General features: G+C 37.0%; 1 protein-coding gene across 21 annotated transcripts in view; it reads right to left on the reverse strand.

Annotated features, from left to right (window-relative positions):
• Positions 1–500: 500 nt before the first annotated feature.
• Positions 501–20,763, reverse strand: part of LOC137495521 (flotillin-2a-like) — a 41,300-nt gene continuing 21,037 nt past the window's right edge. For 2 of the 21 annotated variants that reach the window (XR_012406254.1, XR_012406259.1), the window contains 7 exons: positions 5,819–5,973; positions 5,584–5,693; positions 5,020–5,084; positions 4,746–4,833; positions 3,622–3,720; positions 1,912–2,011; positions 501–1,473 (listed from right to left, as the gene is read on the reverse strand). Coding sequence is in view for 4 of the 21 variants with exons in the window: in XM_073951350.1 (XP_073807451.1) it covers positions 4,777–4,833; positions 5,020–5,084; positions 5,584–5,693; positions 5,819–5,973 (387 nt within the window). In the remaining 17 variants the exon portion in view is untranslated. Of the gene's footprint in view, positions 1,474–1,911; positions 2,012–2,481; positions 3,721–4,745; positions 4,834–5,019; positions 5,085–5,395; positions 5,694–5,818; positions 5,974–20,763 lie in introns of those variants that run through there. The other 19 variants (XM_073951350.1, XM_073951351.1, XR_012406261.1 and 16 more) reach the window with 18 other exon arrangements.

Raw genomic sequence — 20,763 nt, forward strand, 5'->3', positions numbered from 1 at the left:
TATAAAAGGAAGCTGAATATTTTATAGTACAAAAAGAGCTGTATTATCAATAATTGTATCTCCTTTATCACAAGTAGAGCTGGAATCCTCTTTCCATGTACGTTGTGAAGTGTTAAGAGTTGCTCCAGATCTTACCTCTTGAAGAGAGAGTTGACAGTAAACAATAGCAAACAATAATGTACAGCAGTAGGCCATCTATATAAAAGTGAATAAAAACGTTAATAAAAAAGAATGAATTACACATTATTAAAATAGTACAAATTCTATACAATATTATAGAATAAAATAATACATTATATTTTAAAAGATAAATAATAGCAATACAATATAAAATAGTATGTGCATATCTATGTAAACTATAATCATAGTATGAATAATACTATATTAGTATTCATAACTATAATAGGTTTTCCTACTATTATAATATTAAAATAGTAGTGGAATTACAACAAATAATATGATATAGGCAGATACCAAATATACTGTGTAGCAGGTAAAACATAGTGTGTAGCAGGATTGCATAAAACTTAAAACCTCAGATATTCAGACACGTGACATGATTCTAAACCAATATACAACATTTAAAGTCCTTCAAGTTTTGTCATTGTACCACTAGATGACAGCAAAAGAGCACTTATTACAGACAATCTATGGGTAAAACACTGTTATTGCATTTTAAATCAAACTTAGTCCAATCTTACCATTCAAGGTTTTTTATTCCACTTATGAAATTATATTTAATTACACTGAAAGCTGATTATTCTGTATATACATTTCAACAAAAGGTCTTGAAGGTCTTGTTAACATTTTGTTACCTATTCTTTGGTTTAAATATCTATGTGTGACACAAAATGTGTGTAAGCATGATTAATGACTATTATTAAAATAAAAGATTTCTGTTTATTTTTTTCTCCATGTCAACATTGTTATTTGTGGATGTGTTTTTGTGTCAGACATAATTATAAATGTATATTAAGTGAAAAACACTGTATCTAAGCTGTCGTTTGTCCAAGCAACTTGAAATTTGCCATCCAGTTTTCTAAGGTGGCATAACATGAAAAAACATGGCCATCAGCCAATTAATACAGAGCAATTTTTCATTCGTCTTTGTGTGTGTGTGTGTGTGTGTATAATACATCAATCAATGTATTGGGTATTCAATCTTAACCCTTTTAACCAAAACATTGTTGTGTAAAGTGTTTGACAGTGTGGTACATCCTTATTTTGTGGAAGACAGACACAACTAATAATAAGACCAAAAAAAGTTATTAAAAATGCCAACAAATGTTGACTTAATTTAGTTTACACTAGAGTTCACTGATGAAATATTTTTGAAAGCAACCTCAGTGTTACAGCACATGAATCTATAACCTTCCTGATACTAAAGCTTTGCAGACAGGTTTCTTGAAATGTCTTGGGAAGATGTTCTTCAGTTCTTCTGAATTATCTGATCTCTGCGTGGAGCATCGGCTGCTGTCAAACAAAAATTACACTGCATTATTACAATTAATAGCAAAAATGACACACTACACCAAAAGATTACTTAATAACTGACTCAAAATCATTTTAGCTGGTGAAAATAATGTTCTAATATTTTGTTCTTACATGAAACAATACTAGAATAATTTATAGCAAATCTTGTCATATTTTTTGAGCCATACTATAGTAAAGTAATTGAAAAAATCTGTTCTATATTTGCTAAGGTGGTGGCGCGGTGGCGCAGTAGGTAGTGCTGTCGCCCTTACAGCAAGAAGGTTGCTGGTTCGAGCTTTGGCTGGGAGTTTGCATGTTCTACCTGTGCTTGCGTCGGTTTCCTCTGAGTGCTCCAGTTTCCCCCACAAGTCCAAAGACATGCGGTACAGGTTAATTGGGAAAATTAAAACTGTCCGTAGAGTGTGTATGGGTGTTTACCAGTGTTAAGTTGCGGCTGGAAGGGCATCCGCTGAGAAAAACATTTGCTGGGTAAGTTGGCGGTTCATTCTGCTGTGGCGACCCCAGATTAATAAAGGGACTAAGCCGAAAAGAAAATGAATGAATGAATAGTTGCTATGGTAACACAACATTTCTACAACTACAGGGTATTTTATACCACAATACACCACAGTTTACTGTATAAAAACTAAAGTATAATGCTGTACAGTTCATTAGATTACTGTATTTAAACTAAGTTGTTGTATGAGTAATGGGAGTGAATAACAGCAACATTAATATGAATATTTCGATTGCAGTCATTTTAATTTAGAATAAAATGTAAGCTAAAATATAAGTAGTAAGCTAACGCACTGTAAAAAAAAAAATCCGTAAAAATACAGAGAATGTACTGGCATAAAATTACCAGCACATTTTCCTGTTTTTTTACAGAAATTTCCTTCTTTTGTAAACGGAAAATTCTGTAAAACTTCCGTAAAAAAAAAAAAAAAAAAATGTGATGGTAATTACCAGTACATTCTCTGTTCTTTTACTGAATTTCATTTTTTTTTTAAATCCAATAAATTTACAGTAAATTCTCAGTACAATTTACTTATTCCGTTAAATGATTATACAGAAACTTCAGTAAACTTTAAATAGAAACATAAATTTGTAAAAACACTTTATCCATAAAATTTTGCAAGAGTACATTAAAATTTCTTTATAAAGCCAATTTAGTTTTGCAAACATAGAACAACAAATAAAGCACAATGTGTCACGGTTGTAGGTGTGTGCGCACTTCTGAGTGTCTTTTTGGTCACATGGTTTTGTTTTGTTTTGGTGTTCCACGTGTGTCTGACGTCAGTGTTTTTGTCACGTGCTATGTGGAGTCCTGCTGTCCTGATTAGCCTGCCAGCTGCGACTCGTTAACTCTGCTATATCTAGGCAGCATGTCTCTTGTCAGTTTGTTATTTCTCTGCTGATCTCTCTGTGTTTAGGACTGGCGTGGAGTCCCTTTCTGAGACCTTGCTACTTGGTCCCCATCTGTTTTTCTGATTGCCGATTATTTTTCTGGGTTTGGACTTTGTCATACTATATTGACTGCGTCAATAAAGTATTTTTACTTGCAATTTGGGTCCTTCCATTACTCTTACCCGATCATAACACAATGTGCACAAAACAATTTATTTTTTTAACATTACATTCAGTAAGTTATTACAAAAGAAGAAAACTATAAGCACTGAAATTGAAACAGGTAACATAAATAAATGTCACAGAATGAAAAGTTAGTATTTCATGAATTTATATTTGTATAATCGCTTCCCTTTGTTATTTTCTGCATTTACTATTACTTCTTAAACAAATAAACAGGGAATCTGAAACAAACAGGCCTGCAGCTTTGGTAAAAATGCACATCCAAAAACAAAATTACAAAGAACATACAAATTTCTTGTGAGCGTATAAACATACAATATCAGTACTTCATTAAAATTACCTTATAAAAATTAGCTCATAAGTAAAACATTTCAGAATGAAAAATGGTATAGCTAGACTCAAGCTATATAAAAAAAAAAATTAAAAAAAATCCATCTGTCTTGGAGGAATGTTGTGATGTTGAGAACTGCAAAAAGCAGGACTCCATGTGTATGTTCATTACCTCTCTGTATGCCAATTACAGCAATCAAATGTTCAGTTTCTTTGGACAAAGCTCACATTTTCCAAGGATTTAAGTCATTTAGAACATCCGAGGTCTTAGAAGAGTCCCTTTCATCTCAGCCTATGACCATCGTCCAGGATTTATTTTCAAGAAAACTGTGAAAGGAAAAAATACTTTTAGCTTTAGAAGTGATGCACTAAATAAAATTGCCGAAGTAACACACCTTTTCAGATTTTTTTTTGAAGGGAAAAGTGTTTACTTGCCCAATTAGATAAAATCATCAAAAAATATTTTGATATTACTTTCCATGTAAACATTTAACATTTAGTTTAGTTCTAATTTTGCAGTGTAAATAATTTCATTTGATTTGTAAGTCCTACAGTACCTTGGTATAACTTAATGCTATAGTCAAATGTAAGAAATTAGAAATTTATTCATTTAATAAAATAAAAAAAAATTGCCTACATGTAGATGCTTGCAATCAAAGATCACACACTTTGAACAAAGTAACATCAAAAAGGATGATTCAGTTTGGATTGAGGTGAGAAACACTTTTCATTAGTGAAAGAATAATGACACCAACATCTCATACTGAATTGACAGAATGTTTTACTCAGGCACTCTACACTAAAGCTGTAAGTGGTATGGACTTTAAAGTGTAAGAATTTCCCTAAACCTATTGTTCAAATTTACTACCCAGTTGGTGGCTGTTTTTTTGCCCCATTGACTTCCATTATAACAACTTTTTTTGATTGCAAAACCATGACAGCAAATAATAATGCATGCTTGATTGTAGCTGGTAATGTCAGTCAAAAATAAATAAATCTGAAAGTGAAAAACAGTTTGAAAGTTTTTCGGTTGTGATGTTTTTTTGAATGTTAATCTATAATAAAGCGTCTTTTAATTTTTAACTCTTACTGTAATGTTGAGAACTACATAAAAAATAGATATTTTACAACTTTTGGATCCACAGCAATCTTTAATTGTCAATCACCTTAAAAAAAAGAAATAAAAAGCTGTTAGAGCTAGGCAGTGTGACTGTATATCATTACCACCAAACAAGCAGTCATTGTCTTCAATGCATAATGTCATTGTCTGTGGTTTTAAATGAATAATATAAAACACATTAACACATGTATAGGTTAGATGAAGTCACTAATGTAAAAGGATTTAAACCAACCTCTGCTGGAAGTAAAGATGTTTTACTTCTCTTAAGAATGTGGCAATACCAGAGGTAAGCTGTACTGGATTTTTTTTTCTTCCACAACCTTTATACACACACACACACACACACACACACACACACACACACACACACACACACACACACACACACACACACACACACACACACACACACACACACACACACACACACACAAACAAATGATGTTAATAACAACTGTCAGTTCAGTGCTTGATAAAGTCACGAATGTTAAAGAGTTTAAACCAACCTCTGCTGAAAGTAAAGATGTTAAGGTCTCTCCTTTAGGGATTCCAGATGAGCTCTTCACAGACACTGCAAGTAAACATTACGACGGGATTAACAATAGTTTAAATCAGCTGCGCCACACACGACTACTTTAACAGCAAGTTTATTCAGGGTCAGTCAAGATAACTAAGGTGATATTTAATCTGTTCCAAAAAACATTTAATTAATGAGTAAGTGTGATGAATGACAGAACACGTAACATTTCAAATAATATGCTAACTGCGTATGCTAACTTTACTATGGCCTTGGAACAATACAAAATATATATATAAATATATCACCAATCATCATAAACGAATAGAAAAACACGTACAGACACAGTGACATTATGCACTCACATTCTATTCACAAATATGAACTAAACCGGAATCAATCATCGCGCGAGCCGCAAAGACATGCAGCAGCAGCCTCAAGGCAGGGCCTGCGCGTCCATAAAGGCGACCGAGGCGGCAGAATAAAGAGGGCGGCGTCCGCGACACCTCTGTCACAACCTGCGTCCCCAGTATGCCCGCGACACCTTCCTTACCACCCGCGACCTCAGATCTGTCCACGACACCTCCCTCACCACCCGCGTCTTCAGTTATATCCGTGAACATCCTTTGCCTAGAGCGGCAGTTCAGCTTGCTCTGGCCCTGTCTCGAGGACACACAGCAGAAGCTGAGTTCAGTCACTCAAACAAATAACACAGTAACTAAAAGCATAACGACGCTATAAAACATGTTGTGGGTATATAAAATGGGGAAAATAACTAAAACACTTACTTTTTCACCACAGAAGCTTGAGGTGTATCCTTCTCCGACGGCTGACTACAGTGAGGGGTGTGTGTGTACAAGAAATGTCGTTTGCTTCTCACGCTGTTCCACTGAGATTCTTGCTTCCATAATGCAGTGCGTAACCGAAAATACGGGTAATATTGCTGTAAAATGAAAATACGGAAAGTTCCTTCACAATTATACGGTAGTTTTTCCTGTATTTTTACAGATTTTTTTTACAGCAATGTGTTAAAATCACTAAAGCCAGGGGGTGGCGCTGTCGTACCATCCAGCCGCTTACGGGGCATCTAGCTTTCCGTTATTTCTATGCAGCACACGGTGAAATCTATCACTTTTCTTGTTATTAACCAGTTAAAGAGATTTAAAGGTGCAGTAGGTGATCTTCCACAATGCTAACAGCTTAGCTTAAATCTCTGTATCACAGTCCCTTCCCTGCCGTCGAGAGCCACACCTCCTGAAACAGGAGCACGCGCACCTTAAAGATGACAGCAAAAGAGCCCTCTCTCATGAGTTAAAAGCGACTAGTGCTTGTCCGGCGGCGTGCAGGAATTACAATCATTACTAAGCCAAACTGACATGCTATTTCAGAGCAAAAATTTAGAGTTGCATGGTAAACATTATAGGGAGATTAGGCAGTATAGGAGTATTTACTTGTGATTTGTTGTTAAAATAATTAATATCTACATTATCAATGCTGTAAAAGGTCCCTTATGAAACTGAAAATACGCTTTTTTCACGCGGCCGCCATGCTGCGGTGGGAAGAAACCCGGAAGTGTAGGACCAGCACTGTAAAAATTGCAGTAACATGCTGTGGACTACAAACCTCCAGCTGTTGCCGAGATTTTAAAATGCAGAAATGGTGTAAACATCACTTAAATGTTATACAGTAAGTTTAATTTAAACAATTATAAGCAAATTAGGCATCAAACAACATCACAATCTCTGTAAGAGTAATATGCTCAAGTGTCCTCCAAGGCTTCAGTTCATGGCACCATGTTAAACATTGTGGGGACGGACTTCCGGTTATGGTAGCGTTAGGGTAGGACGTGGTGTGGAGAGCTCCCGAATAATTTCACTTAAATAACACACCCTAAAGACCTTTAGCGTAACAAAAGTACTTTATTTAACATAATAAGTTGATAAACTTCGAACATTACAACAAACATGCCAAATCCAAAGAAAACGGACAACAAAAAGGATGATACACACGACACGAGGCAGCCACTATCCGAACCCCCGCCCTGGTTCCACGCAGAAATGGAGAAAGGATTTCTCAGAATCCAGGAGTTAATTGACGGACGCCGGAGTAAATTTGCAGTATCCGTGGAGAAAATGGGTAACGAACTACAATCGATGAATCTGAGAATGGTGGAGGTAGAAACTAAACAGAAGGAGACGGAAGAAGCGGTAACGAGCCTTCACAAAGATGTCGCGGATGTTAAATCGGCTGCTGACGACGAAATCAAACTGCTGAAAGATAAAATTGATGAACTCGAAAATCAATCTCGTCGCCAGAATTTCGTCTTGTCGGTTTCCCAGAGGGAGTGGAAGGTAGGAATGCTGTGGATTTTTTGAAGGAATGGTTACCTAAGATTCTGGATCAGGAGGACGAGTTCTACGAAATTGAAAGAGCTCACCGCACTGTAACACCACCTCTTTGCATGCAAGATGTTACACTGAGGGAGTTCACAGAATTTTTATTTCACACATACTGAAATTAAAATAAACTTCACAAGCCTGTTTTTCCCTTTTTCCTTCTTGTTTAATTTCTCTACATGTGTATACAGTGTTTAGTCCACACAAACAAAAGTAATCAATATCCAAAACCAAGCAGTCATTGAATGTAAACAGTCTGTGTAAATGATATAGATGGTTGGGTGAATGTTGCGTAGATGGATTTGAGTGCGCTGCAATAAGATCCACTTCCTCACACTGGGAAAACGGTAGTATGAGGAATTTAAGAGTCACTGACCGTCATTCCACGTGTACACATATAGTTCATTTGCCAATGAGAAGCATAAAGAACGTTGAAACCAAATCATTGCAGTCCATTGAAAGCACCAACAAACACCTCATCTGAACATCTCTAGGACAACAGGGGCCTGTTTCAGTAAGGAGGTTTAAACAACTCAGAGTTTAAACTTGAACTCTGAGTTGATTTACCGAGAGATAAAAAACTCTGAGTTTTCGGTTTCAGAACAGCTGATCTGAGCTGGGTCAATCAACTTTGAGTAGACCAACTCAGAGTTAAGCGCGCGCACCGTGACTATAACAAGGCATTATCAATGGAGCACAGACATTACGAGTGACTATGGCAACATCTTAAAAAAAGAGATCAGCATTTCTTTCTTCAGCTGAACTTGATGTGCTCATGCAAAGTTATAGCAAATATGAGCGTATATATTTAATAAGAAGCAGCCATCAGTGAAACAGAGACAGCGTGGGAAAACAGCTGCTCAAGTTAATGCGTAATTTTTAATTTTAAGTATTTAAACATTTAAGTATAATAAAATAAGTAATGTAATGTCATGTTTATACTTTTTTTCTAAAATTTTATACACTTTTATCAGTTTTAATAGATTTAACAGTGCACTTGTTATGTGTCTGCCTTTTTATTGATCAAGTGATAGAGGTTGATATAACATTAAGAAGGTAAGCAGTAATAAAATTATTTTTAGACAGAATAATAATCCCATTAATCTCTAACAGTGCATGTCGAAGGTTAAGCTAATTATTTATGAAAAAAAAGGACAAGCCTCATGCGTGACTTTGTTCTGTGTGTGACAAAAATGTAGGCAATAGCTATGTTTCCATCAAAATACAGGCTATTACATAAATTTGTGCAACACTGGAATAAAATAAAGCAGCGTTTTTATCCAAAGAGTCGAAGAGAACACAATCGTCACTTCCTGATTAACTTGCGCCAAATATCAACAGTAAAAACAGAATTACTGCGGTAGAAGAAGCTGCGTCAATGATTTTTTATTTAATTAATGTACCTGAGCCTCAGAAGACAATTGACACACAATGAACACGTGGGGGCGTTTGAAGCCAGACGCGGAGATCTTGACACGCTCCAGACGCTCGGAGGTCATTAATAATATACACTAATACTGAAACAGTAAAGGCATTTTAGAATGACTAAAACAACATTTAAGATGTTATGCAGTGTGCTCAGTCTGCTGGTTTGTCCTTTCACACACATTGTCATCATCATCTCTAACAAACCATTTTTTTAATGTACATACTGTAATTTGTTAAGTGCACTTTTATGTGCATCTTATCAAATAAAAGTTTAACCTACTCAGTTATGCGCATGTTTTATTATGAGTATTTTCAAAAGTTATGTGAATCATGTCGTTTCCATCAATCTTTTTTATGCACATCTCCAAAATGAGCTCTAAAATAGGTGTGTGGAAATGTAAGACTAATGCGAGAAATACCGCTTCATCTTTAAAAAGGGGAGGAGACCGACAGAAACTCAGAGTTTAGAGAATAAAACCTGCTCCGGACCAGGTTAGATTCACAGAGTAAGTTACCACAGTAACTGACTCTGAGTTAAAGTTAACTCTCTTTTAGAAACAGGCTTGACTTACCCTGCTTTCTCGAGTTTAACAAACCTGCCATTTTGAAACGGAAAACCCAGAGTTTCTCTCATTTCAGGGTTAAACTACTCTGAGTTTTAACTTAACCTGCTTTCTGAAACAGGCCCCAGGTCCTGTATTTGAGCAGCAACAATAAAGTTCTCAAAACAATCAGAACCGGAGTGGGTCGGTAGCCTCAGTTCACCATGTGGTTACCTCTACCAAACACGACTCACTTGCTCTATGGTGAGCTGGAATATATCCAGTTCTCACTCCCCTCTAGTGCAACCTAGTGGCCTGTAGTAATATTGCAACCAGTGCTTCTCACATCACAGGAAACTAAAACAACAATTAAAGCATGTAACGTTTGTTCGTTACATACATCCCTCCCCGTGTTTTTTTTAAAAATCTGCACCATGCCAAATTTTTAAGTTTTGTGTATGATAAGTATCTACTTGCGCAACATCTGATAACATAGTGACCTTGTAATTTACCGGTCCTAGCTTTTTCACAATCCTAGCTGGGCCTTTCCATTTAGGAGAAATTTTAGCCATGAATGCATCATCAGCTTTAGAGAGAGGGTGAGTTCTTACCCATACCAAATCTCCCTCCTCAAAATTCTGAGTTCTTCTCTTCATATTGTAATACTTCCTCTGCTTACTCTGTGCCTTCTCTACATTGTCTCTGACTACATCATATAGAATTTTTTGGCGTTCTAGGGTATTATATGCTGGTTGGTTAGGATCTGGGGGATTGTGCAAGGCTCTCTGTAGGGGTCCCTTCAACTGTCGTCCAAGTGCAATCTCAGCAGGTGAATAACCAGTACTTTCATGCCAAGCAGTATTCAGAGCAAATCTGAACTCGTATATCCACTGATCCCAGGTACGGTGGTTTTGTTCAACAAACATGGCAATCATGGTTTTCAAATTTCGATTGACTCTTTCTGTAAGATTTGATTGAGGATGATAGGCGGTGGTGAGTTTTGGAGTTATTTGCCACTGTTTACATAACTGATCCAACAGGTTGGAGGTAAACTGCCTACCTCGGTCGGATACAATAAAGGCTGGGGTTCCCCATCTAGTGAATATTTCTTCTATGAGAATCCGTACAATAGTGTTAGACTTGGCAGTTCTCATTGGAAAAACCTCTACCCACTTAGTGAAATAGTCCACTATAACTAATAGATACTCATTTTGGCGTGAGCTCCGTGGAAACGGCCCCATGATGTCCATACCCAGCATATACCCAGGTTCAACTGTGGGCACACTTTGTAGGTCACCAGCAGGTTTTAGGTTTGTAGGTTTGTACCGCTGACATTTCTCACAAATTTTGCAATGTTCCCAAACATCAGTACGTATGGATGGCCAATATGCAAATTCTAGCAGTCGCATAAGAGTTTTGAACCTACCCAAATGACCGCTTAAAGGACTGTCATGCGCATAAGACAAAGTTACCTCTCTCAATTTCTCAGGGATTACAACCTGTAGTCTTTGGCCTTCCTTTGAATCTGGAATGCTCCTGAATAAGACTCCATTCTTGCAAATATAATGAGTCCTCTTCAGATCTGTGGTTCTCTGGCTTTTGGCTTTAACCATGATCTCTTGGCATTCGGTATCCTTTTCCTGTTCACAAGCAATTTGTGATAAGTCCAAAGGCAGATCACATGAGACAGTACTAAAATTCTTTTTGGCTGGTGTATGCAGTAATACAGCCTGTGAGTTCACTTCCTCTCTCCTGGACAACACATCGGGCACTATGTTACACTGACCTTTTCGGTATCTTACAGTAAAATGGTATCCTTGTAGTCTGATTGTCCATCTTTCCAATCTAGATGAAGGTTTAGGATGTTGGAAAAGCCAGACTAAGGAAGCATGATCAGTGATTACCTCAAACGGTCTACCTTCAAGTTAATGATGCCACTTCTCTACTGCCCACACTACTGCCAGACACTCTTTCTCTGAGGCGGAATAGGACTTCTCAGCCCCTCTGAGCAACCGAGATGCATAGGCAATAACTCTCTCTTGTCCTTCCACTTCTTGAGTGAGCACAGCCCCTAAACCCACATCACTTGCGTCAGTCTGTACCTTGAAGGAAAGGTCAAAGTTAGGTGTACACAACACAGGTGCTCTAGTGAGCTCATCTTTGATAACATCAAAGGCACGTTGACACTCATCAGACCAATTCCACTTCACATCTTTCCTCTTCAAGAGGTGTAAGGGAGCTGTTTTGGAGGAAAAATCAGGAATAAATCGATGGTACCAAGCTGCCAGTCCTAAAAATCTTTGTAATTCCTTTAAGGTCTTGGGAATTGGAAATGTTCTGATAGCCTCCACTTTGTCTGAATTCACATTGACTCCATCTGCTGAGATGGTATGGCCCAAGTAGTCAAGTGAAGCACAAATGAACTTACATTTCTTTAGGTTAAGTGTGAGACCAGCTTTGTGTAGGCTGTGAAACACTTGTTCAAGATGATTCAGGTGAGTTTGTACATCAGGTGAGTATACAATAATGTCATCGATATAAACCATACAACATTTGTTTTTAAGATCTCTCAGTACCTGTTCCATCAGCCGTTGGAAAGACGCAGCTGCATTTTTAAGGCCAAAGGGAAGAGACGAGAATTCATATAGCCCCGAAGCAGTGACAAAAGCTGTTTTTTCCATACTTGCAGGATCCATTTCTAACTGCCAGTATCCACTCTTTAAGTCCAACGTGCTGAACACCTTAGCTCCTTGAAGAGAGTCCAGTATATCTGTGATTTGAGGCATAGGATAAGCATCTAGAAAAGTTTTTGCATTAAGCCCTCGGTAGTCAATGCATAATCTAGATCCCCCATCCTTTTTCTCTACCACTACCACAGGTGAAGCCCAAGGAGATGTAGAAGGTTTGATGATTTTTTGTTGAAGCAACTCCTGTATCTGTTCTTCAATAAAATCATTCTTGGCTTTAGAAACTCTATATGGTCTCTTTCTTAAAGGCAAGTCATCAGTGGTCTTGATCACATGCTTGATAAGGTCTGTACGGCCCAGTTTGTTAGTACATACTGATGGCCAATCACACATAGGAGCTTTTAATTGACTCTTTACCTTGGTCGTAGTGTGAGAATTTTCCAAGGCTTGGTCAATCAGTTTTAACCTCTCATCGTGGCTTACTCCAACTTCTTCCTGTGCAGCATAAAACTTCACAGCAGCATGCTCAGTTGTTTTGTTAAAACATACAGGGTGACTACTGTTAGCATCAGGTAGGTAGATACGTGAAACATTAAAGTCGATGGTTACCTTAGCCTTTTTGAGAAAATCCAAGCCTAATATAACAGGAACAGCCAAACTGTCATCATCCATCACATGAAAGGTGACTTCATGCTTCACTCCATAAATTTCACATGCCCATAATACTTTACCTAGAGTTTTCTGACTCTGTCCATTTGCGAGCATGAACGTTTGATCACTTCTAGTCAATTGCTCATCTTTTTTCTTCAATCTCTCCCACAACTTCTTCTGCAGCAAAGAAAATGTACTTCCTGTATCAATTACAGCATTGAAGTATGAATGATTCAAGATAACAGGAGCCTGTAGTACATTATCACACAAACAAGGGTCAATAAGCATGAGCCTATTTGGTTGTCCTTTCACCGCTGAAGATTTCTTCTTTTGATCCTCTTCCTTTCCTTGACTCCATCTTTTCCTACTTTCTGACCAATCTTTCTCTATTTGTGTACCGAGACGAACCAGATCATCAATACTTTTCACTGTTCCTCTTAATAATGAAGCCAATCTAGGATTACAGTTTCTCAATGTTGCTTGTACCAATTCAGATTCAGACATTGCAGGGTTTATTTTCAGTGACATTGCTCTATAGTTAAAAGCATAGTCTCTTATACTTTCATTGACTTTTTGTTTGTAATCAGCCAATTTCTGAGCAGCCACTTCCTTGTGATCTTCATTCAAGAATGAAAAAAGGAATTTTTTTTTGAATGACAACCAATCTGTAATACTGCTCTTCTCAGCCTTCCACCAACTCTTAGCTGTACCTTTAAGACTTACAGATAAAGCTGCTAACATCTCTTCATGATGTAGAGGTCGAAGTTCATCATATTCTTCAAACCGCTCAATGAAATCAAGGGGGTCTTCTGAATCTGCATTTCCAAAAGTAGGCAGTTCAAGTTTAATACTGGTTGGGAAGGACGATGGAGAAAGGTAAGTGCCTTGCTTTGTGGTGTCTTGAGTTGCATCAATCCTAGAGGGTGTTTGAGATGTTTTGTGAGAAGTAACTATGCTGGAATGCATAGGAGTGGACATGATCGGTTTGATAGCCTTAAATTGTTGCTCTAGCTGTTTGTCTCTACGCTTCAAGCAATCCACAATACTCCTACTCAAATCCTCAACTTTAGCATAGCATTTTTGCTGAACACGATCTAACTCCCTCTGTACATAGTAGTTAATCCTATCTTCACATGCTCTTAAATTTGCATTCAGTGTCTCAGCGGTGACAAAACTGCTTACTCTATGCTCAAGATCAGCCAAGTGCTTTTCAATGCTATGTATACGCTGATCATGTTCATCATTCTCAAACTGTAATTGATCATCATGAAAGTCAAGGGGTGGGGGTGGTGATGGAAAATCATCAATTTTACTAATGTCTTCCTGTCCCTGCTGTGGAGATTCATCTTTACTTTCTTTTTCTTCTTCTGAATCTAGATACAATTCACTAAAAGTATCTATAAGATTAGCTACAGGATCTCTGAGATGAGTAAAGGCTTCATCTGAATAATCCACACTAGCTGCTCTGTCCTCCATTGTAAATTTGTAATATTTGCTTGTGAAGAATTTCAGTATCAGTGAAATATCTCTTTATAATTCAAAGGACTTCGTAAAATACAATTCACGAATGTCCCTGTTCGGGTGCCATCTGTAACACCACCTCTTTGCATGCAAGATGTTACACTGAGGGAGTTCACAGAATTTTTATTTCACACATACTGAAATTAAAATAAACTTCACAAGCCTGTTTTTCCCTTTTTCCTTCTTGTTTAATTTCTCTACATGTGTATACAGTGTTTAGTCCACACAAACAAAAGTAATCAATATCCAAAACCAAGCAGTCATTGAATGTAAACAGTCTGTGTAAATGATATAGATGGTTGGGTGAATGTTGCGTAGATGGATTTGAGTGCGCTGCAATAAGATCCACTTCCTCACACTGGGAAAACGGTAGTATGAGGAATTTAAGAGTCACTGACCGTCATTCCACGTGTACACATATAGTTCATTTGCCAATGAGAAGCATAAAGAACGTTGAAACCAAATCATTGCAGTCCATTGAAAGCACCAACAAACACCTCATCTGAACATCTCTAGGACAACAGGTCCTGTATTTGAGCAGCAACAATAAAGTTCTCAAAACAATCAGAACCGGAGTGGGTCGGTAGCCTCAGTTCACCATGTGGTTACCTCTACCAAACACGACTCACTTGCTCTATGGTGAGCTGGAATATATCCAGTTCTCACTCCCCTCTAGTGCAACCTAGTGGCCTGTAGTAATATTGCAACCAGTGCTTCTCACATCACAGGAAACTAAAACAACAATTAAAGCATGTAACGTTTGTTCGTTACAGCACTTTGCAACGACGACCGGCTGAAAATGGCAAACCGCGGGCCATTCTGGTTCGATTCCTTCGGTACGGAGACACACTTAAGATCCTCAATGCGGCCAGAGAAAAGGGCAAGCTCACCTATAGCAACTCTAGCATTATGATTTTTCGGGATATGTCATCCACCCTGTTTAGAAAGCGACAAGAATTCAGCGCACTCAAAAGACAGCTACGCAATAATGATGTGTCTTACGCCGTACTTTATCCTTCGACGCTGAGGATTCAGCTGCCTGAGGGACAAAGATCTTTCAACTCCAAGGCATCAGCAGAAACTTATCTTCGACAACATCATCCACATCTGCTTGTCGGATAAGACACTAAAACTATATAGACGAATTCCGCATCATCCAACTCTAACGTTACCTGAACAATCACACCAAACTATGCTAAAAATATACGGTGGATAACTTTTCTCTCGGATGAACATGTAAAAACTTAACGTTAACTCTGTCAAGAGTGATCTTTATATTGAAAAGCTGGCAAGAGAAATATATGTTCATATTTTTGTTCAAATGTTTACTAACTTGCATATTTCGGATTTATCACTTGTTCGTAGTGATTACTACGTTGCTTTAAAGTACATAATATAAGTATTTGTGGGGATATACATAACTTTTTAGGGAGCTTTAAGTTTGGACAAGAAGTCAAGGTCGACTGTATGATGCAGTGCACACTCAGTCATGGGGGTTTAAAGTTTCACACTTCGTTTGGGGAAGTGGTGGTAGGGGGGATTGGACAGAACACATATTCGATTTATTTAGGTGTTGGGCTGTTTAACCATATGTTCTCAAGGCACTCAGGAAATAAAACATTAATTTATAGTTAATGTCAGATACACTGAAATATAAATATGTGACTTGGAATGTTAATGGTTTAAATCAAAGACTTAAAAGAAAAAAAGTAATATTATACCTCAGAAAGCATAATATTGGAATTGCCCTTCTACTAGAAACACACTTGACTGATCCCGAACATCTAAATCTTAAAAAGCAGTGGTCTGGACAAGCTTTTTTTCTTCCTTCACATCGCAATCAAGAGGGGTGGTTATACTTATTGATAAAAATATTCCCTTGAAAATGGAATCTGTTGATAAAGACAAAGCAGGCAGGTATATTATTTTAAGAGGAACGATTGGGATGCAAAGAATAACCTTAGTAAATATATATCGTCCTGAAATGGAAGGTGCCGATTTCATTCACAATATATTCTTTAAATTTGCTTGCCCAACTGCAGAGCTGATAATTGGAGGAGACTTTAATGTAGTTTTGGACCCAGTGTTAGATAGATCATCTACTAAACTGTTACCCTTAAGTCAAGTTGCTAAAGCTCTAAAATACGAACTTTCAAGTTTTAGTTTAATAGATGTATGGAGATTTAAGAATAAAACAAAAAAAGAATATTCCTTCTACTCGCATAGGCATAATAATTACTCCAGAATTGACTAATTTTTTGTTCCAAAAGCGAAGGATTATTTGATTGAATTGTGTGAGTATTTACCAAGAATATTGTCAGATCATGCCCCGTTACTTATTTCAGCGCAATGCTCTCTGGAAATGCCTAATTATAAGCTTTGGAGATTTAGTGGCCATTTACTAAATAGCTCTGACGCATTAAGCTTCATAAATAATAATATAGAAAATTTTATTAGTACAAATAAAAGTTCTGCTTCTTCGGGTGTAATCTGGGAGGCCATGAAGGCATTCTTACGGGGTCAAATCATAGCTTTTTCTTCCGGGAGAAAAAAACAATATCAAAAACAGTTACAATCACTTGAAAAAGAAATCTCAGTAATGGAAAGGGAACATTTTAGAAATAAAGATGCTCAGCTGCTTCAACAATTGCAGTCAAAAAAAAATGGAATATGATATTCTATCATCCAAAGAAGCAGAAAATGCACTTCTCAGATCACGGCAGAAGTATTACGAACATGAAGATAAGATCGGGAAAATACTAGCATGGCAAATAAGAAAAGAAGAAATTAGTAAATCTATATCTAAATTATATTCATCCGAAAATAAAATTATTAAACACCCCAAATTAATTAACCAAAAATTCTTAGATTTTTATAAGTCACTTTATAAATCTCAGGGAATAGAGGAGGCGACGATTAAAATGTTTTTAAGTAAATGGGATATACCAGTCTTAAGTGATAATGATCGAGAAGAACTTGAAAAAGAAATTTCGAAAAAAGAGATGCAATTTGCAGTCACTGCTCTAGCAAAGGGTAAAACACCTGGGTTTGACGGGTTTTCGATGGATTTTTATAAAACGTTTTTTTCTAAATTAGCAGACCCGTTGTTTTCAATGTATACAGAGGCAATTCATAAAAAAGAATTAACAGAGACTTTAAACCAGGAAAATTGTGAAATCACTGTGAAATCACAGTTCTTTTAAAACCTGGCAAAGATCCTAATCTATGTGCTTCCTATCGGCCAATCTCACTGCTTAATTCTGATTATAAAATTCTTACCAAAATGACTTCATTACGTTTAGAGCGGGTACTGCCTAGTTTAGTTCACATGGACCAAACTGGATAAATAGATCCTCTTTCGATAACATACGGAGGCTAATGAATATTATTTATTCAGCAAAACAAATTGATTTTCCGGTGATTGCTCTTTCTTTAGATGCAGAAAAAGCCTTCGACCGAGTGGAATGGTCTTATCTGATTGCGGTTTTACAAAAAATGAATTTCGGTCCAAACTTTATTGAGATGATTAAGATGTTGTATAGGAATCCATCGGCAGCCATCCGTACTAATTCTGATGTATCTGAACATTTTTATTTATCAAGAGGAACCAGACAGGGATGTCCCCTCTCCCCGCTACTCTTTGCTCTAGCGGTAGAACCCCTGGCTATATTCATCCCTTTGAATTGTGTTATGAAGGCAGTTAGTAACCCATTCATTAGGCACACTTGCAAATTGGGGTTTGTAATCAAGAAAAAAAATAATTGGCTACTTTCAATGTATAATAATACTCTGTTTCACTGTAACCCATCTCTTCCTGAAGCATTAAGAGATGGAATAACACAATACTGGTACAAAAAGGGAATACAGATGTTTGGAGATTTATATGAGCAGGGCATACTAATGACATTTGAACAATTGAGATTAAAGTTTTCCCTTCCTGTTAAACATTTTTTTAAATATATTAAGGTGAGACACTATATTACCACAATGCAAAAGGGTAATTTAGGACCTCTATCTTCCCTCCCAATAGATGCTATTATAAGAAAGAGTAAAGAACCCAAAGGATTTGTGTCTTATATGTATAGCAACCTTAACGATTTGTATGAGATGGAAGTGTCATCTTCAAAACTTAAATGGGAGAAAGATTTAGAATGCATGTTTGATCAAGATACTTGGGAACATATCTGTAAAAGTCCCCTAACATTTTAATTTAATAGTAGACATACATTAATACAGTTTAATATTTTACACAGGGTATATTATACAACTGAACGATTGCACAGAATAAGTGATTCATATTCAAAACATTGTTCTAGATGTAAGATTGAGGTTGGTACATTATTTCATGTGTTTTGGACATGTTCCAAACTTAAAACCTATTGGAGAAATATAATACAAACTATTAGTAAAATTGCCAATGTTAACCTTTTACCTGATCCAAGATTTATGTTGTTGGGGGATGAGTCAGTTCTTCTGTTCGATCAAAGGAAAAATTTACGTTTAATTAAAATGGCTCTGATAGCAGCAAAGAAATGCATTGCTATACATTGGAAATCAGTAGAACCACCAAGTCATATTGTATGGCTTAGAGAACTTTCTTCTTATGTTCCTGTTGAAAAAATAATGTTTATTCTTAAAAAAACTCTTCAATGTTTGAGAAGACTTGGGGTAAATTTATTGAATACATGAATAACTTGGATGTTACATGGACTAAAAATACGAATGGAAAAGTATAACACTTCATTGCTTTAATCCTGTATTTGTCATTATTGTTTGTTAATTGTTTATTTCCTCCTAATTTACACATCAGCTCGATGTCTCACAAGTATGTCTGTTTAAGTGTTCTGTCTTATGAGGGTGGGAAAGGGGTGGAGGGTGGTTAGAAAAGAATGTTTACATTTATACTGAAATGACTCTGTAAATTATTGATGTGAAAATAATAAAAAATATATTGATAAAAAAAAAAAAACATTGTGGGGACGCTTTTCTGCTTCAGCCTATGTAACCCGGTGAGTGATAAAACACTACAGGCCCCTGTAGCACATCCTCGTGTTGTCTGTAATAGTGTTGTCCCGGTACTGAAGTTTTAAAACTGGCTAACATTGAAGAGCCGCTGAGCGTGGATGACTCGACTGATCTTCAAGGCTGCTTCGCACTCCAGTCTCCGTGTATCTGTGTTTTCACTCAGTTTACTGCTCTTCACCCAGTGCAGACACAGATACACGGAGACTGGAGTGCGAAGCAGCTGTGAAGATCAGTCGAGTCATCAAGCAGTTACCCATACTAGAGATTGTTTGGCCCGTCTGTGTTTGTGCTCAGTAAACAGCGGTGGGTGAATTGATGACTTTCTTGGCCAATCACAAGCATTTCTGTCGAGCACGTGAAGACATGAAGAGGTGAGCTTGTGTTCAATCAGCGCTGTTTTAAGAAAACCATCAACAGTGCCTTAAATGTTAGTGCGAAATTGCCTGTTTGTTTTTCTTTTAATTCAGCATCGTGACAAGTCTAATATAGTGAAAAAATCAGTTCAGTAACTCAAGTTTGATAAATGGCATCTAAAACGTGTGTTTGGGAAAGAAAACGTTAGTTAACTAGTGACATTTCCCTTAACTTAGCTGAAAATAAGCTCTGATATCCCTTTTTATTTTCACCATTCATTCAGAACGGATCTTCGGGTCACTCGGAAAGCGGAGGAATTATACATTTGTGTCACTTTTTCTTCTCTGATAAGATATACAGCCAAGTACACAAACTTCCTATGCAACTCCCAACAATACTTCCGGGTTTCTTCCCACCGCAACCTCGACTTCGCTTTTAAAAATGGCAGCCACGTGAAATCAGTCTATAGTCACATCAATCTTTTAACGGAAGATTTTAGTGGCTGAACAACACTTCGGTGAAGATATAACCCATTTGTAACAACAACATCCAATGTTACATCAGCTTTGCGTGAAGCTAAAATAGTTTTAAAACAAAACATTACATTATTGGCAGTTTGACACAGTCAAGTGATTGGATTTCGCAGGTCAGAGTTCACCAAGCTTAAACTTTGCACCGCAGCGAACTGCGAAACTTAACGCATGACCCTGCGTTTCCAGTCTGACACATTTGCGTGCGTATGAATGGAAGTCTATGGTAGTGATGGAAGGTTCGGATCATTTTACTGACTTTGATCTTTTGAGTCTCGTTCATCGAGATGAACGAATCTTTTTGCGAGTCATTTCGTTCATTTGGTTCAATTTGCCAAAATATTATTAAAATGTTACAAATTGCTTCCAAACACATCTACAACTAGCCAAAAAGGTTGATCCTTTAACAAATAAGTCATAAATAGAATACGATGAGAAGAAAATAATAATTCAATGTTTACCAGCTCTTTTGTCTATGAAGGTATTTTTGTCTCTTTTCTCAGCTCACCTCTTCATGTCTTCAAATGTCAGTGGTTCGTTCACGTTAAACTGACAGTCACATATAATCTTTACCAAAGTACACAGTCTGAGCCAATAGG

The sequence above is a fragment of the Danio rerio genome, chromosome 5, assembly GCF_049306965.1.
Source record: "Danio rerio strain Tuebingen ecotype United States chromosome 5, GRCz12tu, whole genome shotgun sequence".
NCBI classification, from domain to species: domain Eukaryota; kingdom Metazoa; phylum Chordata; class Actinopteri; order Cypriniformes; family Danionidae; genus Danio; species Danio rerio.